The sequence below is a fragment of the Lycium barbarum genome, chromosome 1 (assembly GCF_019175385.1).
Source record: "Lycium barbarum isolate Lr01 chromosome 1, ASM1917538v2, whole genome shotgun sequence".
In the NCBI taxonomy this organism is placed as follows: Eukaryota; Viridiplantae; Streptophyta; class Magnoliopsida; order Solanales; family Solanaceae; genus Lycium; species Lycium barbarum.
In genome coordinates, this window is record NC_083337.1 from 11,764,400 (window position 1) to 11,783,952 (window position 19,553).

The 19,553-nt window shown below is 33.4% G+C and overlaps 1 protein-coding gene across 1 annotated transcript; it reads left to right on the forward strand.

The window, feature by feature from the left end:
- Window positions 1–15,273: 15,273 nt before the first annotated feature.
- LOC132631879 (galactan beta-1,4-galactosyltransferase GALS3-like) lies at window positions 15,274–19,036 on the forward strand. Its single transcript, XM_060347598.1, has 2 exons — window positions 15,274–16,740; window positions 18,498–19,036. Exons 1-2 carry the CDS (start codon window positions 15,557–15,559, stop codon window positions 18,841–18,843), a joined length of 1,530 nt encoding a protein of 509 aa, XP_060203581.1. The 5' UTR covers window positions 15,274–15,556; the 3' UTR covers window positions 18,844–19,036.
- The last annotated feature ends 517 nt before the right edge of the window (window positions 19,037–19,553 follow it).

Here is a 19,553-nt window from a genome sequence, read left to right on the forward strand (position 1 = left end):
TGGGCAGCATTTCCCCTATATATTCGCCTAACCCAAATTTCTAATTGTCCTCCTGTAAACACAGAAATACCAACAACAACAATATACATATAAAGTTCTTATAATTCAGCCCATAACAATTCTAACAACCCAACAACTTCTTTAAATTCATTTCAGCCCACAATTTCCTATAACATCAATTTCAGGCACTTCCTTAATTCCAATTTCGTTCAATCCAATTTTAATCCTTCCATTACAACACTATTAACATAATTACACCATAAAATATGAAAATCTTACCAAATTTTTCTCGGAGGAATTTCTACTCTTAATTGCTCCAATTTCGCAATTCCTTTTTCCCCAATTCAATATCCAACATTGCTATCACCTCCTTGAACTTGTAAATCACCTTGGAATTGAATCAACGTAAGAATATATATTTTTTTGAAAATCTGCCATGGCCGTAGCAGCCATGGCCATATGCTTCACAATTCTTTTTTTTTTCTTTCCTTTCAATTAAGTTGAAAATGAAGGTGAAATGTACAACTTACAAGTCACCCAAATTCTTTTATATGTTGCTGCCCATGTGGGCACGTGGCTACCACTGACCATTGCTCAATTGGTGCCACGTGGCAGCCTACTTGGTGCTACGTGGCAGCCCTAATTTTTTTTAATTAATCACTAATCCCTTACTTAAAAATTTAATCATAATTAATTATTTCCTAATACCCAATAATATTATTACACTAATTAAAATTTATAAACAATTTATGTTTTAATTAAAATTGAAAATTAAAGATTTCTATTTCGTGTCCGAAAATAACTCCGCCTTTAACTTGAGTCGATTTTCTTGCGAATAATTCGACGTATAAATATACGGGGTATAACATTCTTATTGACCTATCTTTTGGCACCATACCTCCCTAAGTGATTCAAAATTGCAAACGTCGGCTAAAAGCTTAAGTTTGGGGGTGGCGGTGGGTAATTGGTGATGGGGAAGACGCGTAAGTGGTGAAAAGGAGAGAATACGCAATAAATAAATAAATAAATCAAACAAAACAAAACAAAAGTAAAAAGAGGTTTTCTTGCTAGTGAAATAAAAGTTGTGAATAAAGGAATGACTAGTTGGTGACATGAAAAGAAAAATAAATGAGTGAATAAGTTGAAGTAAGTGTGTTTTGATAGAGGAAAATTGTAGTGCTTAGGGAGGTCTTGAGTCACTCTTATTCAAAGTTTACCCTACCTTAACCAAAAGCCTACAATACAGCCCACAAGTCCTAATTTATTTCGAATAAAGTATGCTTACATTAATGGAGAAACAATTGAATGACAAGCCTATGGCATCACATTTATGTACTTGTACATCTATTGTGAGTGTGAGTTGTTCTCTCTTCGCGTTCATCTTTTGTCCCTTGTGTTGTTATAAATGTGTGTGTTTTGGGACTTTCTTTGGTCTTTCGTAAGGGCATGTGGATTGCAATGCTTAATGAAAGAATTACTTCTCGGCTTAGGATTCTAGGCCACTTCCTTGAGGCTAATAGCATTGTGTCACCGAGTGAAGCGATTAGTTTAATCCTCAACCATTGAGTGAATGCACCATGTTTTGCAAAAAGAAGAATGAGGGGCAGTCATATCTTAAATGCATGCTTGTAACTAATCACTATCACCATTGTAGCCATTATCATTTTGAAATGCTTGAACACTTGTCATGTGGTTATAGTTTTTTGTAAGATGCTTGACGACAAGCAAAAGTTTAAGTTTGGGGGTGTTGATGTGCCGTGACGACATATTTGATGCTAATTCTTTATACTTTTGTGACTCTTCAAGTACTTTTGGTGTTACTTTTCTTGTGTTTGTATCGCTTTGTAGGATAAGATGTTCGGATAGTATAACGGAGCAAAATAGGCCAAGGATGTAGGAAAGCATAACTTGCGAGACGCAGAAGGTGACAATCATTTTGGAAAAATTGAGAATTGGCCTTGCGAGCAGCACCTGCGAGACACATCTGATGCCACAGACACTGCTACTCATTCAGTGAAGAATGCACCACCTGCGGGAAATTGGTGCAACCAGCGGTTCGCAGGTTGCACCTGCGACGCCACCTGCGACGCCACCTGCGGCTCGCATGTTATGCACATAAGGGTATTTTTATCCAAAGCTGGTGCACGTTTTTGGGATGTTATAAATACTCTCCTAGGGTTTTGTAAAAGACATTCTATATTCAGTTTCTTGTCTCTTTGTAGTAAAAGCACTTAGTATTGGTTGTTCAAGACTTTAAGGAGGAATCTTGCACTTTTTGTCTACTTCTTCATAGCTCATTGTAAGCTTTATGAATATTTACTTTAGTTTTGTCTTTTATTTAATGAAAATGTCACGACCCGACTAGGGGCCGTGACGGGTACCCGGGGCTAACCACCGAGCACCATTCATTCTATTACTCATCATACTCAAATCATAAGAAAATCATTTTTCATTTGAGAACATAAATACTTTTATATACATAAGCCTTTCGGCTATCAAAATGATATATGTATATATATATATACATATACAATAGCAACATCGTGAGACCATATAACCCACACCTGTGTATCTACGAGCCTCTACTAGAGTGCTAGACATAGGGACGGGACATGACCCCGTCGTGCCCAAAATATACATATGTACACAAAAGAATAATCAAAGGCACATCTGGAAAAATGGAGTCCTCAAGTCAGCTAACAACTCCTACGAGTCTGGAGCAAGCTCACCTCCCTGTCTACCTGTGGGCATGAACACAACGTCCAAAGAAAACGGACGTCAGTACAAACATTGTACTGAGTATGTAAGACAAGAATGAAATGAACATAATAGAAGAATCATAAGCCATAGAAGGAAGATATAACCTGCATGAGTTTCATAGGTGAATGCATTTCATACATATATCGTATATTTATATAATCATAGTACATGTGTCATCATAGCGCATATATCATCGCATCATAATCCTCATCGTTAACCCACGCCCGGTAACCATCATATGCCGCCCACTAGTGGTGATCATGTCTGGCCTTCTAGGCACGGTGGAATCATAAGCAGCCTGCCTTAGCAGTGACATGCCCGGCCTCTTGGGCACGGTGGAATCGTATCGTCATATACGCATCGTAACTCAACATTTTCATACATGGCATAGGCATATTATAAAATTACATTATTGATCATCTCATAGACATATCATAACTTAACAACATTATTCATTTATCATTAAAAACATACATTAGAACTTGAAGGCAACTATGGCTATGTCGGGGTGACATAAGGTCGTGAACCCCCGATTCCATTATGGAGCATTTATAAGTATTCTGCCTCACCTTGAAGAAAATAGTATATAAGGTGAGTTTATACAATACACGACATCATTAACTATATAAGAACATCATATCATGAACTCTAGAATCTTTAGACTTAAGCTCCTCATCATCATTTTTGGGCTCGTAATGTATCTCTTATCTCATGTAGCTATTCATGAACATAGACTCTTAGCTTTCCGGGATATAGAGGATTCATGGAGAAGAAGGAAAAATCATGCCATAGAAAGAAAGGACTAGCCTCACATACCTTTTTCGTTTAATTAATCTATCGCTTGCTTGTTCTCCTTCAATGCCCACGTCTCTACCTTCAAGAGAATTCGCATTAACATTAGCTAATCGATTACTTAAACGTGCTTACTAAAGCTAAAGAAAATTGGGCAGCATTTCCTTTGTTTATACTACTTTCCCCATATTCTATATCAACTCCCAAACGTTCATAACAACATTCACAATATCGCAAATAACAATCATCATTCATCTACATTACCCACATTTCACCATTTCACTCCAATTTCTCCATAATCATGGTCATAGTTCATTATTGCATTTTCTCACATATAATACTTATTCCATGTTCTAAATGTCGTTCACAACATACTTACAATCACAACACACCAATATTCATAATTCACCCAAAACTACTACTCAATAATGACACTATTCACACAATCATGACCCATTTTCTACCTCCTTCTACAATCAAAGTGTTTCAACTTTTCAATACCTTAAATAACATGTAAATACCATAAAACTCACCTTAGATAGTGTAGGAATAAGCCTTGATTTGAAATATTTATCTTTCACTAAAACTCTAGTTCACTTCCCATGAAATTTTCTTGCCTTAGGTGAACCCTAGTGAGTTTCTTGCACTTGTTTCCCTTGATTTGATGAAGTTAATCATTAGTTTCACTTGGATTCTTGTATATGAGGAGTTTGGAAAGTTCTAGAGAGTTATTGGGTCGCGGAGAGAGAAAATAAAATGAATTAAATGAACTTGGGATATTCTTTTATAAATGAAAACGCTGTCCCGACATCATTATACGGACACTTATACGGTCCGTAAAAATTTATACGGTCCGTATAAGTGACCGTGAAACTGCTCTAGTAACCATCCCATTCTGTGTCAATTTGACGGCACATTATACGTTCCGTATAAATTTATACGGTCCATATAAGTGACCGTGAAATCACCCCCTCAACAACTTCATTCTGTGACCATTATACGACAGGTCATACGGACCGTATAATCGGTCGTATAATTTACCTCTTCTCTGATTTTGGTTCACGTCACTTCGGTTGACCTCAAATCCTTGTGAAGCCTTCTTGATACTTGTTTAACACCTCGTTAACAATCTAAGGGTTATTATAACTCTTCTCCAAAACATTATTACGCCATCATTAGCTCGTCGCTCATAATTCTTACCTGACACGCAACATATCCCTTGCTTTCCTTGACAACCTTCTTCCCTTACGTCAAATGTCTTTGAATCTTGACTAGGGCCATTAAATGCTATTTCTTTCTTATCACAACGTTGTGCCCTTCGCTAGCCTATTCACTGTACGTTAACGGGAAATTTTCCAAGGTGTAACAGAAAATGAGTAGCTAAACCAATTAGCTAAGGTTGGGAGACCACATGTGTTAGTTATGTGATTGAATTTTTGTATTCCAACTATATTTGTATGTTAAAAGGTGTTTTCTATTAACTCTTCATGCTTGAACTACTCTTAATGGTGGTCAGCATTATTTGTGCCTAAATACTTGTACTTTTCTTGGAAAAGAAAGTGTAAGTTAGGAAAAGAGTTAATAGCAAGTATTTGGGGCTTTAAACCCCATCTAATAACTTGAGCTTGGAATAGAAAAACTACTTGAGACTAAAAACGGGTATTCATATTTGCAACGTTCTAAGGCTTGGAAAAGCTTAGCAATGAGATTTACTAATTTGATTGAAAGACCTTTGGTAAAAATTAAGCAACCCATTGTTTACTACATCCAAACATATAAATAAGTTGAATTGATACCCACTTGCATCACTTTCCTTTGGAACCACAACCTTAGTCTTTTTACTTTTATAACAACAAATAGTGATAAATTAGTTAACAATCTTCAAACCAATCATTATTGTACCCCCTTCCCTAGAAATATAGACTAATAGTTGGGCGTTACACTTGGCAAGTATATTTCTTCATTGTATTCTCTGTGGGATTCGACCCCAAGCTCGTTGGGTTGTTTATTTGAACAACGACCGCTTTACTCCTATTTTAAAGGTGTAATTTGGGTGTATCAACTTGCTTTAGTATAGTTTCTTGATAAAATTCACACATGAAAAAAAAATTGATATTTACTTCCACTCCAAATATACCTGTACAATTTGATTAATTTTCAGCTATGTAAATTGATTCATGTTAAAGAGAAACTGAATTATTAAATTTTAATTCTCTTTTTAGATCAATTTTTTTAACCTAAAATAAGTGCTAAATGAGCTTTTTTTTGGTTGTTCTTGAAGAAAACTCCGCCATTTGATTTAAATCTGATGAATAAATAAATAAAAAACTGAATAAGATCCTCCCCATATACAATAGTCACCTACAATTTTTGTTTTTAACAAATTTCTAAGAATAATCACAATGAAGTCATCACGCGGGTCTTGAATACAAAAATAATCTAGTGAAGGGCAGAAGCCACGTTTATTACAATATTTATTCTTTGAAGAATGTTCAATCTACCCTTTTGTGTCTTCGATTCTTTTTCTAACCTTCTTCTTCTTCTGATAAACTTTCTACTTCCGATGATGATGATGATGATTATTCTGATGAACTTTCTTCTTCTTGATCGGAAACAACTTCCGTAATAAATCTTCTGATCTGATCCAACTTTGCAGTGATATATGACAAATGACGAGTCTTTACAATTTCTGATGGCGTCTCATAAACACTGGCTGATGGCGTCTCATGAACACTAGGATAATAAAAAACTAGGCCTGGATACCAGTCTTCATAAAACTTGCAGGCTCTGGGCATGGTATGAATTGGTGCGCTTCAGTTATTGGGTTGAAAACATCATAAACCTTAATTTCGTCAAAGTCAAAATGAGTCAGACCCCTGCATGAGGTTAAAACTTCAACGTCATCGGGTAAAGTCGTCTCAGATTGAGTGGTTGGGATAGGGTTTAAGGAGATTTTGTGGAATTTTCTGAATAAATTATTTGATGAATAAATGAGTTGTGTAGAACAATCCTTTTGATGGTAGAGCAAAGTTTGAGCAAATTTAGAATGAGAAATGAAACTATTAAAATTCTTGCTTATAACTTTAGATGGAACTGCAAATTTCAAGGGCTAGGGGGAGATGATGTCCATAACTATCAAAACATCTTTCATTTTCATACGCACTAATCTACTGTTGTTTTCGTCTGCGCTGTTTCCGTTTCTCATATCCTTAACTCTATCTATGTTTTTTTATGTCTACTTGAGATCCTTCACGCAGAGGCCCTCTAATAGACTAGAAATGAAGCATATGTTCGACCATTCAAAAAGCAGTAATGTGTATATAAGTGATAATAATAGCAGTTAAATCAACATTAACTAATAGGGATACGATCAAATTTTTCCAATATATAAAGAGATCTATGTTCAAATAATTTTATCAATTTAATTCATCTTTGATAAAAAATATATTTTAAATCATCTATGCCTTAAGTAATAGTAAGAGGAAGTATCATGCTATGTATAATCAATTGAATGAATACATATCTATGGTAAAATATTTATTCTTAAATCATCTATATCTTTATTAAAATATTTACTTTTAAATCTACCTTAAGGTATTCATCTTTGGTAAAATATTTATTCTTAAATCACCATTGTCTTCGGTAAGATATTTATTTTTAAATCGTCTATAAGAAATTGTAGGAGGTAGATCACACAATATAATCAATGGACTGAATACATATTTTTCAATGTAGGCCTATCTATTTTAAACTTATAGATGCATTTGGAAACAAGTCATAAACTTATAACATGAAGATACTAGTTTACGGTTCCTCCTATAGCGTCTCATGAATCCCTCTTACCCTTCTCTTGTGACAAACCTTTAGCATAATTCTCATTTGAATTGTTTTTTCATTTCAACTTTAGGTTGATTACTCCTTCACCTCTAAAAAAATGCGACAACTTCTTTAATCTTGTGTCACTGTAAACGGTGTAACACAAATCTGGCCAACCCAAAGAATATGCTTATGTTGAGTTTGTTCCGGAGGAGGCAACTAATAAAAATACTTTATTGAATAAATCAGAGCATTTCGATTAGCAGTTGAAATCTAAATCAATTGAATATTGCAGTAAATCCCCCATGGCTTGGTACAAGTATCTTAGTTGTTACATTCTTTGAGTATCATAGTAACAATGGAAAGACTAGCGGCATCATCACCACAACCATAATGTTGATATTTTCAATAGATTCAACAAACCTGTTCATAGACGTCTTTACCTCCATTGATATGCAATGATTGACTTTGTGGAAAAGATTATACTAGTTAATGTAAATGATGAATTTGGCTGGTCAAACTGAATAATGACAATCTTTGTAGGTCTTGTAAATAGTTTTCTTCAGGGCGAATAGGGATATATTGCTAGATGTTCACCCTCGTACCAAAGACAATGTGATTGCCCCTCGATTTCTTCATGTAGATATGTAGGAGAAGGTGGAGTTATACTCTTAGATTTTTCTTTAAATACTCGAATCTATGCACATATTTCTTTAATAAGTTGGAGATCTTTATTTTTAAAAACTTACAAGTATTTAATAAAATTAATTAGAAGCTATAATTTGATGTACGTCCATAGAGTACTTAATGAATCTAGACGGAACGTGCAGTGAAATGTGTTTGCACTTTTGTTTGCTTTATTTACTTCTTGAAGAAATACCTTGGCAAGAAATATGTGCCACACATGTACCTTGATGTATGTTTCAACTGTACACTTTTTTATGTGATACTAACTAGTTATAGTTGGGGTCTGTTATTACATTTATGTTAAGTTTCGACATATATCACGAGTATATTCATTAGACATCAGTATGTTGACATATGGATAAACATGATAGTATCAAAACATCTCATTCAGAGAACTCTAATTTGTCTTAAATGACAAAAATAAGTTTAGATGGTTCACGATATAACCAAATCTCTATTAATTTTTCATTGTATAGTTGACTGATTTTAATTTACAATGTTTAGATTGATAAAATCCCATAATAATCTTGTTGAAGATGCATCTTTTATTTTTAAATCACAACTAATGAGAATAAATTAAAATCCCAAAGTAATTAGCCATAAATTTCTTGGACAGTAATCAGAAATGTTACCTACTCTTAATAAATAATTTTTATCCCTAGCAACTCAAGTGTTTATATGTTGGACGTAATCAGTGATAAATTAATGTAATTCCGCTTTTAATTTAAGTTGAAAGACTTTAACTTTTACTTGGATTCGCCTACGAGCTTTGGGTATGTGCCCTCATGGCACATTGAGATTTTGGGTCGTCACTACTTCTTTATTGTCGGACTATAAGATATTTTGAGTACACGTGCTTCCATACCCATACTACACTTGTTGCACTTCTATAATGTAGATTCAGTTCCGAGTAAGACTGGGTCCTGCGGAGTAATTGCTTGAGTTTGAGGCGCTGATTTCTAGAGATCGCAATGAGCTACTTGGCTGATCCGTATCACCCTTCTCCATCTATCCTTTATGTTTTATTGTCTTTTATTTTATTCCGGATAGTGCCTTAGATATTTCAGACTTGTATTTATCTTCTTAGTGATTCTTGTACACATGATACTAGTCTTGGATGGTATATTTGGATTTCCGCACTTGTTTCTTTATAAAAGACTTAATATTTGGATAATACTGCTTGTCTCCTTATCTTTCCGCTTAATTAACCTGGTTGAATTGGTTGTTTAATCGATTTGGCTTACCTATGGGGTTGGGAATAGGTGCCATCACGACTAGTAATTTTTGGATTGTGACATTTAATAAAAGTTAAATAAAGTATTTCATTATACCAATAATGGCTCCATATAATGGATTGAACATATCTTCGGATTGAAAAGAAATATCAGTAGAAATTGACTAAGAAACACTCCCTCCGGTTCACAATAAGTGTCCACTTAGCCTTTAGCACACCCCTTAAGAAAATACTCACCCCTAGAAAAAAACGATACTTTGACTAAACTAACTTTAGTTAAAATTTGCATATTACTATTAATTTGACACATTGAGATCTGGTTACCTAGCACTTAAAACTAGCAAAATCTTGAAAAATAAAGTTAATTCCTTCTTGATTATGTAAGTGGACACTTATTTTCTTTGTTAATATTTCTTTCTAAATTGTATCACCCAAACAAATAGTAAATGAAGAGTAAAGTCCACACTACGAGTACAACCCCACAAAAATACAAGGAGCACAATTTTGATATTTCTATTAAAGTTGGGAGCAAATCAGATGTTAAGTAACTTTGTAACAATTTTTAGAAAACCCTAATCCCTTGCCCATCCTACATATAATGATGCTTTACCAGTCCCTCTTACTCTCAATTCAACGCAACCTACTGCTGCTAAGATGAAGGGACTTCACAACAATGAAGAAGACGCCGATGATGATGGAACCTGCTTTCGAAGATAAATCCTCTAGATGGATTCTTTAGAATTGAATCAATGAATCACCATGGTGTAAGTTCTTTCTATTCACTATCTTTTCTTTTACTAATGATGTTTGTTGATTCATGTTTTGGTTCTATCCTAGTATGCATCGATTTTATTTGGGTTACGGGATCATGTTTGAATAAACTGTCTCTTGCACATGCGTTAATATAGTTTCTTGATAAAATTGACACATGAAAAAGAAATTGATATTTACCTCTAGTCCAAATTTACTTGTACTATCTGATTAATTTTCAGCTATCTAAATTGATTCATGTTAAAGAGAAACTAAATATTTTAATTCTCTTTTTGGATCAATTATTGTTTACCTAAAATAAGTGCTAAATCATCTTCTTTTTTTTTTTTTGGTTCTTGAAGAAAATTCCGCCATTTGATTTAAATCTGATGAATAAATAAAAAATTGAATAAGCCCCGTATACAATAGTCATCTACAATTTTTGTTTTTAACAAATTTCTAAGAATACTCACAATCCAGTCATCACGTGGATCTTGACTACAAAAAAAAAAAAAAATCTAGTGAAGGGCACAAACCACGTCTATTACAATATTTATTCTCTGAAGAATATCCAATCTACCATTTTGTGTCTTTCATTCTTGATCTAACCTTTTTCTTCTCCTGATAAACTTTGTTCTTCTTATAAACTTTCTTCTTCTTCTGATCATGATTCTGTTGAACTTTCTTCTTCTTGGTCTGAAACAGCTTCGGTAATAATGTTCTGATATGATCCAACTTTGAAGTGATATATGACAAATGACGAGTGTTTACTATTTCCGACGGCGTCTCATGAACACTGGCTGATGGCGTCTCATGGACACTAGGATAATCAACAGTTAGACCTGGATACAATTCATCACAAAATTTGTAGGCTCTAGGTATGATATCAATTGGTGCGCTCCAGTTATCGGATTTCAAACATAGTAAACCTTAATTTCGTCAAAGTCAAAGAGAATTAGACCCTTGCTGGTGGCCAAAACTACAACGTCATTGGGTAAAGTCATCTCACAGTGAGTGGTTGAAATAGGGTTTAAGGAGACGTGAAATTTTCTGAATAAATCATTTGATGAATAGATGAGTTATGTAGAACAATAATTTTGATGTTGGAACAATGTTTGAGCAAATTTAGAATGAGAAATGCAACTATTAAAATTCTTGCTTATAACTTTACATTGAACAACAAACTTCAAGGGCAAGCGGGAGACGATCTCCATAACTATTAAAACATCTTGCATTTCCTTACGCACTGATATACTGTTGTTTTCGTATGCTCTTTTGCAGTTTCTCATGACCTTAACTATATCTATGTTTTTTTAGTCTACTTGAGATCCTTCACGCAAAGGCCTCTTATAACTAGAAATGAAGCAGATGTTTGACCATCCAAATAGTGGTGATGTGTATATAAGTGATAATAATAGCAGTTAAATGAGCATTCAATAATAGGGATTTGATCAAACTTTTCCAATCTATAAAGAGATCTATGTTCAAATAATTTTATCAATTTAAGGTATTCAACTTTTATAAGAAATTTATATTAAATCATCTATCTTAAGGAATAGTAGGAGGTAGTATCATGCGATGTATAATCAATGGAATGAATACGTATCTTTGGTAAAATATTTATTCTTAAATCATCTATATCTTTCATAAATATTTACTTTTAAATCTACCTCAGTATTCATCTTTGGTAAAATATTTATTCTGAAACCATCATTATCTTTGGTAAAATATTTATTTTTAAATCACTTTTATGAAATAGTCGGAGGCAGATCACGCGAAATAATCAGTGGAATGAATACATATGTTTCAATGTACGTAGCCTATCTATTTTAAACTTATAAATGCATTTGCAAAAAAGTCCTAAACTTATAGCTTGAATATATTAGTTTATTGTTCCTCCTATAGCATCTCATAATCCCCTCTTACCCATCTCTTTTGACAAACCTTTAGCAGAATTATCATTTGAATTGTTTTTTCATTTCAACTTTAGGTTGATTACTCCTGCACCTCTAAAGAAATGCAACATCTTTAATTTAATCCCGTGTCACCATATTATAAAATTCATTTAATAACAATGGTTATAAGGATTATTGGATAAAAATCCTTTTATCTCTCTAAAATCTATCCTTTATTCTCCTGGTACTTTGAAATACTTGGTATATTTGGAAATTTTTTTAATGATTTCCTAGTTTTTTGGAATGACGCTACTTTCGAGCCAATTTTGTTTGGTAAAAGTGACATTTATTTTAGATCGAAGGAAGTAAATGGCAGTCTAACTGCAAGTATTTTCAAATTATTTTTATATAATCATTAGGTGTGCGATATTTATTGGCTCGATTAATTTGAATTTGCTTTCTGATAAGGCTCGTAAAAAGGAAAAAACATTTTTTTTTTTCATTATCAGTACTCAAACTTAAATTTCTGAAAAAGTTTATTCAAAAAGATTGTTAATAAAATACAACATACTTCAAAAGATTACTCACGGCTTTTTATAGATCGTTGTTTAATTGTTTAATAGAGTAATATAATACTTACCTTACTTAACTAGTACTAATAGATCTGATCGCCTCAATTCAATTTTATATGGTAACAATAAGATAAACTACAATCTGTCCATACCATCATAAAATCATTAGGCCAAAATGGAAAAAAGATAATGAAATTAATTACTACCAAATCACACCCTTTAATTTGTCAATTTTCCATATCAAATCACCCCCCTTAAATACATTTTATATGGTAATACTACTATGATAGCTTAAACTAAAATCTGTCTATACCATCATAATCATTACGACAAAATGGAAAAAAGATAATGAAATTACTACTATAAAATCACACCTTTTTTCAATTTTCCATATCAAATTATCCCCATAAATGCATGATCACTATAGACACTCACCTCTCTAAATACATTTTTATATGGCAATAATAAGATAACTTAAACTACAATTTGTCCATACTATCATTAATGCCAAAATGGAAGAAAAATCGGTTCAAAATAAGTGTCCATTAAGCCTTTACTACACCTATAAAAAAATATTAACTCATAGAAAAAATAGGTATTTTCACGAAACTATCCTTAATTAATTAAAATTCGTCCAACTATTAACTTGACACATTGAGATCTGATCTCTTAGCACTTAATAAGGGCAAATCTGAAAAAATAAAAGTAATTCTTGTTGATTATTAATAACATCCAAATCCACTGCTCAAGTGAGAAAGTGTACACGGTCATATGCAATACAATGAAGTCAACTATGAGTCGGGGTTAAATCCTACAGGGAACAATATACCAGCCGATCAAGCAAGTAAGGATTTATCACTTTGTAAGCTAAGTCAAACACTTGATAATATTTTGATTTGAAAAGATTATAATTAATGCGGAAATATAAACTAACCTACAGAGCAAGTAAAATGATCAATGGTCAAAAACATGGATAGAACAGAAATGACCCTCAAGTAATGACCCAATGTATTTCACGATTTAATAAATAAAAACGAGTTTATGTTAATTAGCCTCGGATAATGATTCTATATTAGTCTCTTAGACACTAACACGACTATTTAATTGACTATCTCTAGCCTAATTAAGAGCATTAAGAACACTTGAATATGACCACAATACAAGTAATTCTTCTATCTCAAATTATTAGATGAGGATTAATGCCCCAAATTCTTGTTAATTAATCTTTCACAATTTCAATTTTTCTCTCTCGAGCTCAAATTGAAGTAAATGAGCAAGTCCTAGGGTTAGTTAATCCCTTAAGAAACATTAACTCACATCATTAAGAATAAAATCATCAAATATATAAGCATAACAAGAGTTTTAATCCAAAACTTGGACAATGAATATTTTTCATAAACAAGATTCAAATAATGGCATAGAGTACTGCATACTTAGTTATTAATACATAACAAGAAATTGAATAATAGATTAATTAAGAGTTTGCTTATTAAAATGCTCCAATCTTATTGGAAGGGTGTTGGTTGATTAACTCTAGCTCCCCAAGCTTGGAACTATGACCAAAGATGAAAATAATATCTTCAATTTTTCCAAATCAAAATATGAGCAAATAGGCTCAGATTTTCAAAATTTCATATATGGCCACTTTTTGCGCTATTAATCATTTTTACCATTTTCTTCAATTTTACCTCTTTTTGACTTGTTTTTTCACACTGTTTCTTCTGGTTACTTCTTAATCAAATAAACTTATAAATTTTACCTCTTTTTGACTTATTTTTTCACATTATTTCTTCTGGTTACTCTTCTCAATCAAATAAACCTATAAAATTGAAGTCAATCATAGCAAATGCACTATTTGTTTCAATTAAACATCACAAAAATCTAAGCATAAAGAGAAGATTAATTGGTAAAAAAAAAAACTTTCAATTATATAAGTGGACATTATCTTGGATTAAATAAAATGTTTAAGTTGATACTTATTATGAGCTGGAGGAAGCAAGAAATTACTACTCTCTGTCTCAAATTATCTATCGTGCTTTCCAAAGTAGTTACTTCAAATTATTTGTTGATTTAGAAATTCAAGACAAAATTAATTATTCTTTTCACATTTTACCTTTAATAGTAGATGTTTTTGAGGACTACAAACACCTTAATTGATAGAGATATACATAAATAGAGTAAATATGCAGTAAAATATGTATAAATACGGATAAAATAGTCAAAAATCCCTTAATTACTATTCTCTCCGTCCCAAAAGTGTCACCTTAGCAAAAATTACGCACTTTAAGAAATCAATAAATACAATGTGTAGTTGGCTAGACTGCCCTAATTTATTAGATGTTTTTTTTTTTAAAAAAAAAAGGAATTAAGCAATATCAAAGAGAACTCTTTAACGCTAAGACATACTCCCTTTGTTTCAATTTATTTGAACCTATTTTGTTTTTAGTCCGTGTCAAAATGAATGACCTCTTTCCTAATTTGGAAACAAATTCACTTTATGAATGATTTACAGCCACACAAATTTTCAAGGCTTATTTTGAACCACAAGTTTTAAAAGTCTTCCCTCTTTCTTAAATGTCGTGTCTAATCAAATGGGTTCATATAAATTAAAACGGAGAGAGTAGTTAAAAACACTTGGCACTTTTATCATTCCGAAGAGTGACACATATTTTCGGACAATTTTCTTTTTTTATTAAACTGACACCTATTTTGGGACGACGGAATATAACTTAATCCATAAATACATGATTATAAACACTCACCTCTCTCAACTCTCAAGTCTCAACTCTTCCTATTCCAAAAATGCAGAATTGATTAGAGAGAGAGAGAGAGATAGTCTCTGAATTGGGAAAGCAGAAAGAGGAAAAAGAGATAAAAACAGAAAGAAAAAAATAGAGAAAATCTTGTTTGTTAGCTTCTCTTTCTCTGCTATTTCTGTTTCTCTGTACTTCTCTGCTATTTCTGTTATCTCTCCCACCCCCATCTAATCTTTCCATATATACCAAAAATCAAACTCACAAAGTTAGTAGTATCAGTAATACTATTTTCCAATGACAAAGGAGAAAGAAAGGAAAATGTTTGTTGGTGTTGTTTGGAACTGTGCAGCTGAACTCAAACTCCTCCTTACTGCTATCCTTTTCCTTTTTTCACTTATAACTATTCTTCAATTCATGCCTTCTCGTTTTTCTTTCACTCCCACAAATCTCATCACTTGTATTTCCACTCCAACAAACCCTATAAACACTTCTGTTTCACTTATTAACACCACCTTTACACCGCCACCTTCTGTTTCAGTTATTAACACCACCGTTACACCGCCACCGCCATCATTGGAAAAGGATAAAGTACTCGAAAACGGAGTTATTAAGCGTGCTTTCAATCCTTTCGGTTCTGCTGCGTATAATTTTATACTTATGTCCGCTTACAGAGGCGGATATAACACTTTTTCCGTTATGGGTTTAGTTTCGAAGCCACTACACTTGTATGGTAAACCAAGTTACCAGTGTGAGTGGGTCCCGAACGATGACCGTCAGAAAAAAGTATCTGCTTTAGGCACCCAAATCTTGCCCGACTGGGGATACGGGAGAGTGTATACAGTTTTAGTTATAAACTGTACTTTCCCTGTCCCAGTCGGTGCAGACAACATACACGGTGGACAACTTCTTGTTCACGCCACGACTAACGGTGGTGGTGATGCTAAATTCAACACCACCGACACGGTCGTGGCGTTAACGGAAAATGAAACAGATTTTACCAACTTTGTTTCAGTTTTCAAGAAACCACCTAAATACGATTTCTTTTACTGTGGATCGTCTTTGTATGGTAATTTAAGTCCACAAAGAGTACGTGAATGGTTAGCGTTTCATGTTCGTTTGTTTGGAGAGAAATCTCATTTTGTAATACATGATGCTGGAGGTGTTCACGAAGGGTTGATGGCCGTGTTAAAGCCATGGATAGAAAAAGGATATGTTACGTTACAAGATATTAGGGAACAAGAAAGATTTGATGGATATTATCATAATCAGTTCCTTATTGTTAATGATTGTTTGCATAAATATAGATTTCAAGCGAAATGGATGTTCTTTTTTGATGTGGATGAGTTTATTTTTGTGCCTAAGAAGAGTACTATTAAGTCTGTGGTTGATTCGTTAAAGGATTATACACAGTTTACTATTGAGCAAATGCCTATGTCAAACAAGCTCTGTTTGGAAGAAGACCGCGGTAAATCTTACAGGTATGAAGTTTTGTTAATCTTTCTACTGTCAAACCTCTATGTAACATTGTTGTTTTGTCTAGATATTTTATGACTACTTTACGAAATACTGTTACAGCGAACATATATAATACTCCATCTATCTTGAAATAGTTGTTTATGTTTCGCTTTTCGTGCATCAATTTGACTAATTTTCGGATTTAAATTGAATTAGATTAATTTAACATTTTAAAATTAAAATTTAGATATTAAGAAACTAAATGGAAACTAATTTTTCTCATCAATATGGTAAAAAATAGATCTTTAAATGTTGGTCAAAGTTCATATAGTTTCATTTTTGAAAAATGAAACGTGACAAGAATCTCGGGACGATGAGACTATAGCATAACATGTATATCGGTTCGAAAAGAAATTTGATTGTTATAATGAAATATTATTACAGAGAATAACTATTATGGAGAGGTATTATGGAGAGGCTAACTATATTTGCCTTGTTTTAGCTAAGCTAAGTACTAGTAGAAGATGAATCTCTTTAGGAAAGTTTGGTCGTTCTTTTTTTTCAAAAGTTGACAGCTAATATTCTCAATGCTGACATTAAATTGACCCGTGTTGAATAATAAATGGAATATGAAGAATTTGGGTGTTTGAAATAATACCAATTGGCAATAAGAGAATCTTTTTCTTTTAGGCTTAATTAATAATATCAATGTGGTAATGTTGCTTTTTCATAGTCTTTATGAAGTTGAATTTGGCATTTGGAAGAAGTGAAGTTGAAGCTACTTCTGAAATCACTGTGTGGCTATGTTTTCATGTGACTTTATCTGCCTAATACATGCCCTAAATTCATACTATAGAGTGATTCTTTTGTAGTCTTAGTTGTTTCCAAACTCTGTAATTAGATGATTAGGAAATGGTTAAGTATTGTAGGTGAAATATTAAGTTATTGGTTGAAGGAGTAATACTGTTTTGATGGCTCTGAATTTGTATCTCCTTAAGTTATTTGGTGGTTGATAACGAAATGCTTTGATGAAGACTGACCTGACCACAAGTAGGGTTTGAACATGTATTCTAGTGAAGTCTCTGGTAGTTGAATAATTGAGATGCTTGGTGCCAAAGAAGGAAGGTCCATATGCCACTAGGGTTTAATGACTAACTTCTTTTTTAGTGTGGTATTATTTAGTATAGCTATCTGCTGATTCTGTTCGTTAAGCCTCAGACAAATGGAAAGAAATTACCTATTATATTTTATATTTGATGCGGAGATATTCACATATCGGGTTTAGTGACTAACTTTATCACATTGGGTTAGAATATTTTTATCTGTCTTGTGTGGTCCAAGTGGAAGCTAAGGTCCTTTAGAGCTTGGTGAGAATCCAATGTGGGTCAAATGCTACAAAGTATTATTGATTTGAGTTGGCTTGTTTTATGGAGTGTCGTTCATATTTTTGTGTGATCGATAATCAACTAACTTTGAGGTTCATTTGATAGTGACTTGGAGGTAGCCCTTGTCAATTAGCATTGATTGATAGTATTATTGAAACCTTTAATCATTGAGAATACTGTTTTAAAATTTTAAATTGTTGACTAAATTGTAAATTGGGAGGTTAAATAAGGACAAGATCTTGAGTCTTCTAGGATTAGTTGGATGCTTTTGTATTGTAGCTTGATAATAATAAGTGCATTCAACAATTGAACCAGAACCAGAACAAGAACGAGACTAGCCAATTTATGATGAATCCTTAGAATACGACTGATTATTGATATTTATGTGACTACAGAAAATGGGGATTTGAGAAGCTAGTATACAAGGACGTCAAGAGGGGAATAAGGAGGGACAGGAAATACGCGGTGCAACCACGCAATGTGATAGCCACGGGCGTGCACATGTCACAGAACACGGTAGGCAAGACGACCCACAAGACGGAAGGGCGGATCAAGTATTTCCACTATCACGGGACCATAGCCGAACGTCGGGAGCCATGTAGGCAGCTGGTCAACTCCACGGCGATCATCGTTGACCGGACCCCGTATCAAGTGGACACTACAATGAGGGACATTGCTGGAACTGTGAAGAGATTTGAGCTCAAGATGATTGGTCCTACACTACAACGAACAAGACAATAGTAGTGAGTGAGGTCCATATTGTATGATGCTTTTAACTATTTTTTTTTTTGGCTGGATGGATCTATTCTTCTTTGAGGGTTCGTTTCTGTATGATAAATTTTTATGTTATTTTAAGATAGATTTAGTATAGGAGCAACAGAGACGGGTGATATATGTTTTGGTATAATATTATAGGATTACATTGTGTTTTGTATTCTTTTGTCTATTAATTTATACTAGTAATAAGCTTTTTCCCAAATGCATTGTATTGGTTCTTTTTTGTTTCATAATCTGAAGTTTGGTAATGTTGTCGGTGTCGGTGTCGGTGGTCCCCCCCCTCTCCCCCCACAAACACCCATCCCCACCCCCCCACCCACCACCACCATAACTAGTGGTAGAATGTAGACAGAGAAGTGGCCTGTATTTGTCTACATAGAGAAGTTATGATTGTCATTTGTGCTTTTGCCAAAGAGACCTCAACTAACTTTGTATTCATTCTTCTAGGATTCTTGATGATCATGATTCGGTTGGTGCTTCTTTGTTCTCTTTAATACAATAACACTTTTACCAAAGTTCAATTGCCATACGATTCGAAACTCAATACATAACGACTTTGTTTTTATCCTTTTTTTATCCAACTATGATACTATTTGTATGTACATTTAACTCATGCGTCATGTGTTGCATGTTTACTGTTGAAACAAAACTCGATGAAAGTTATGTACGGCTGC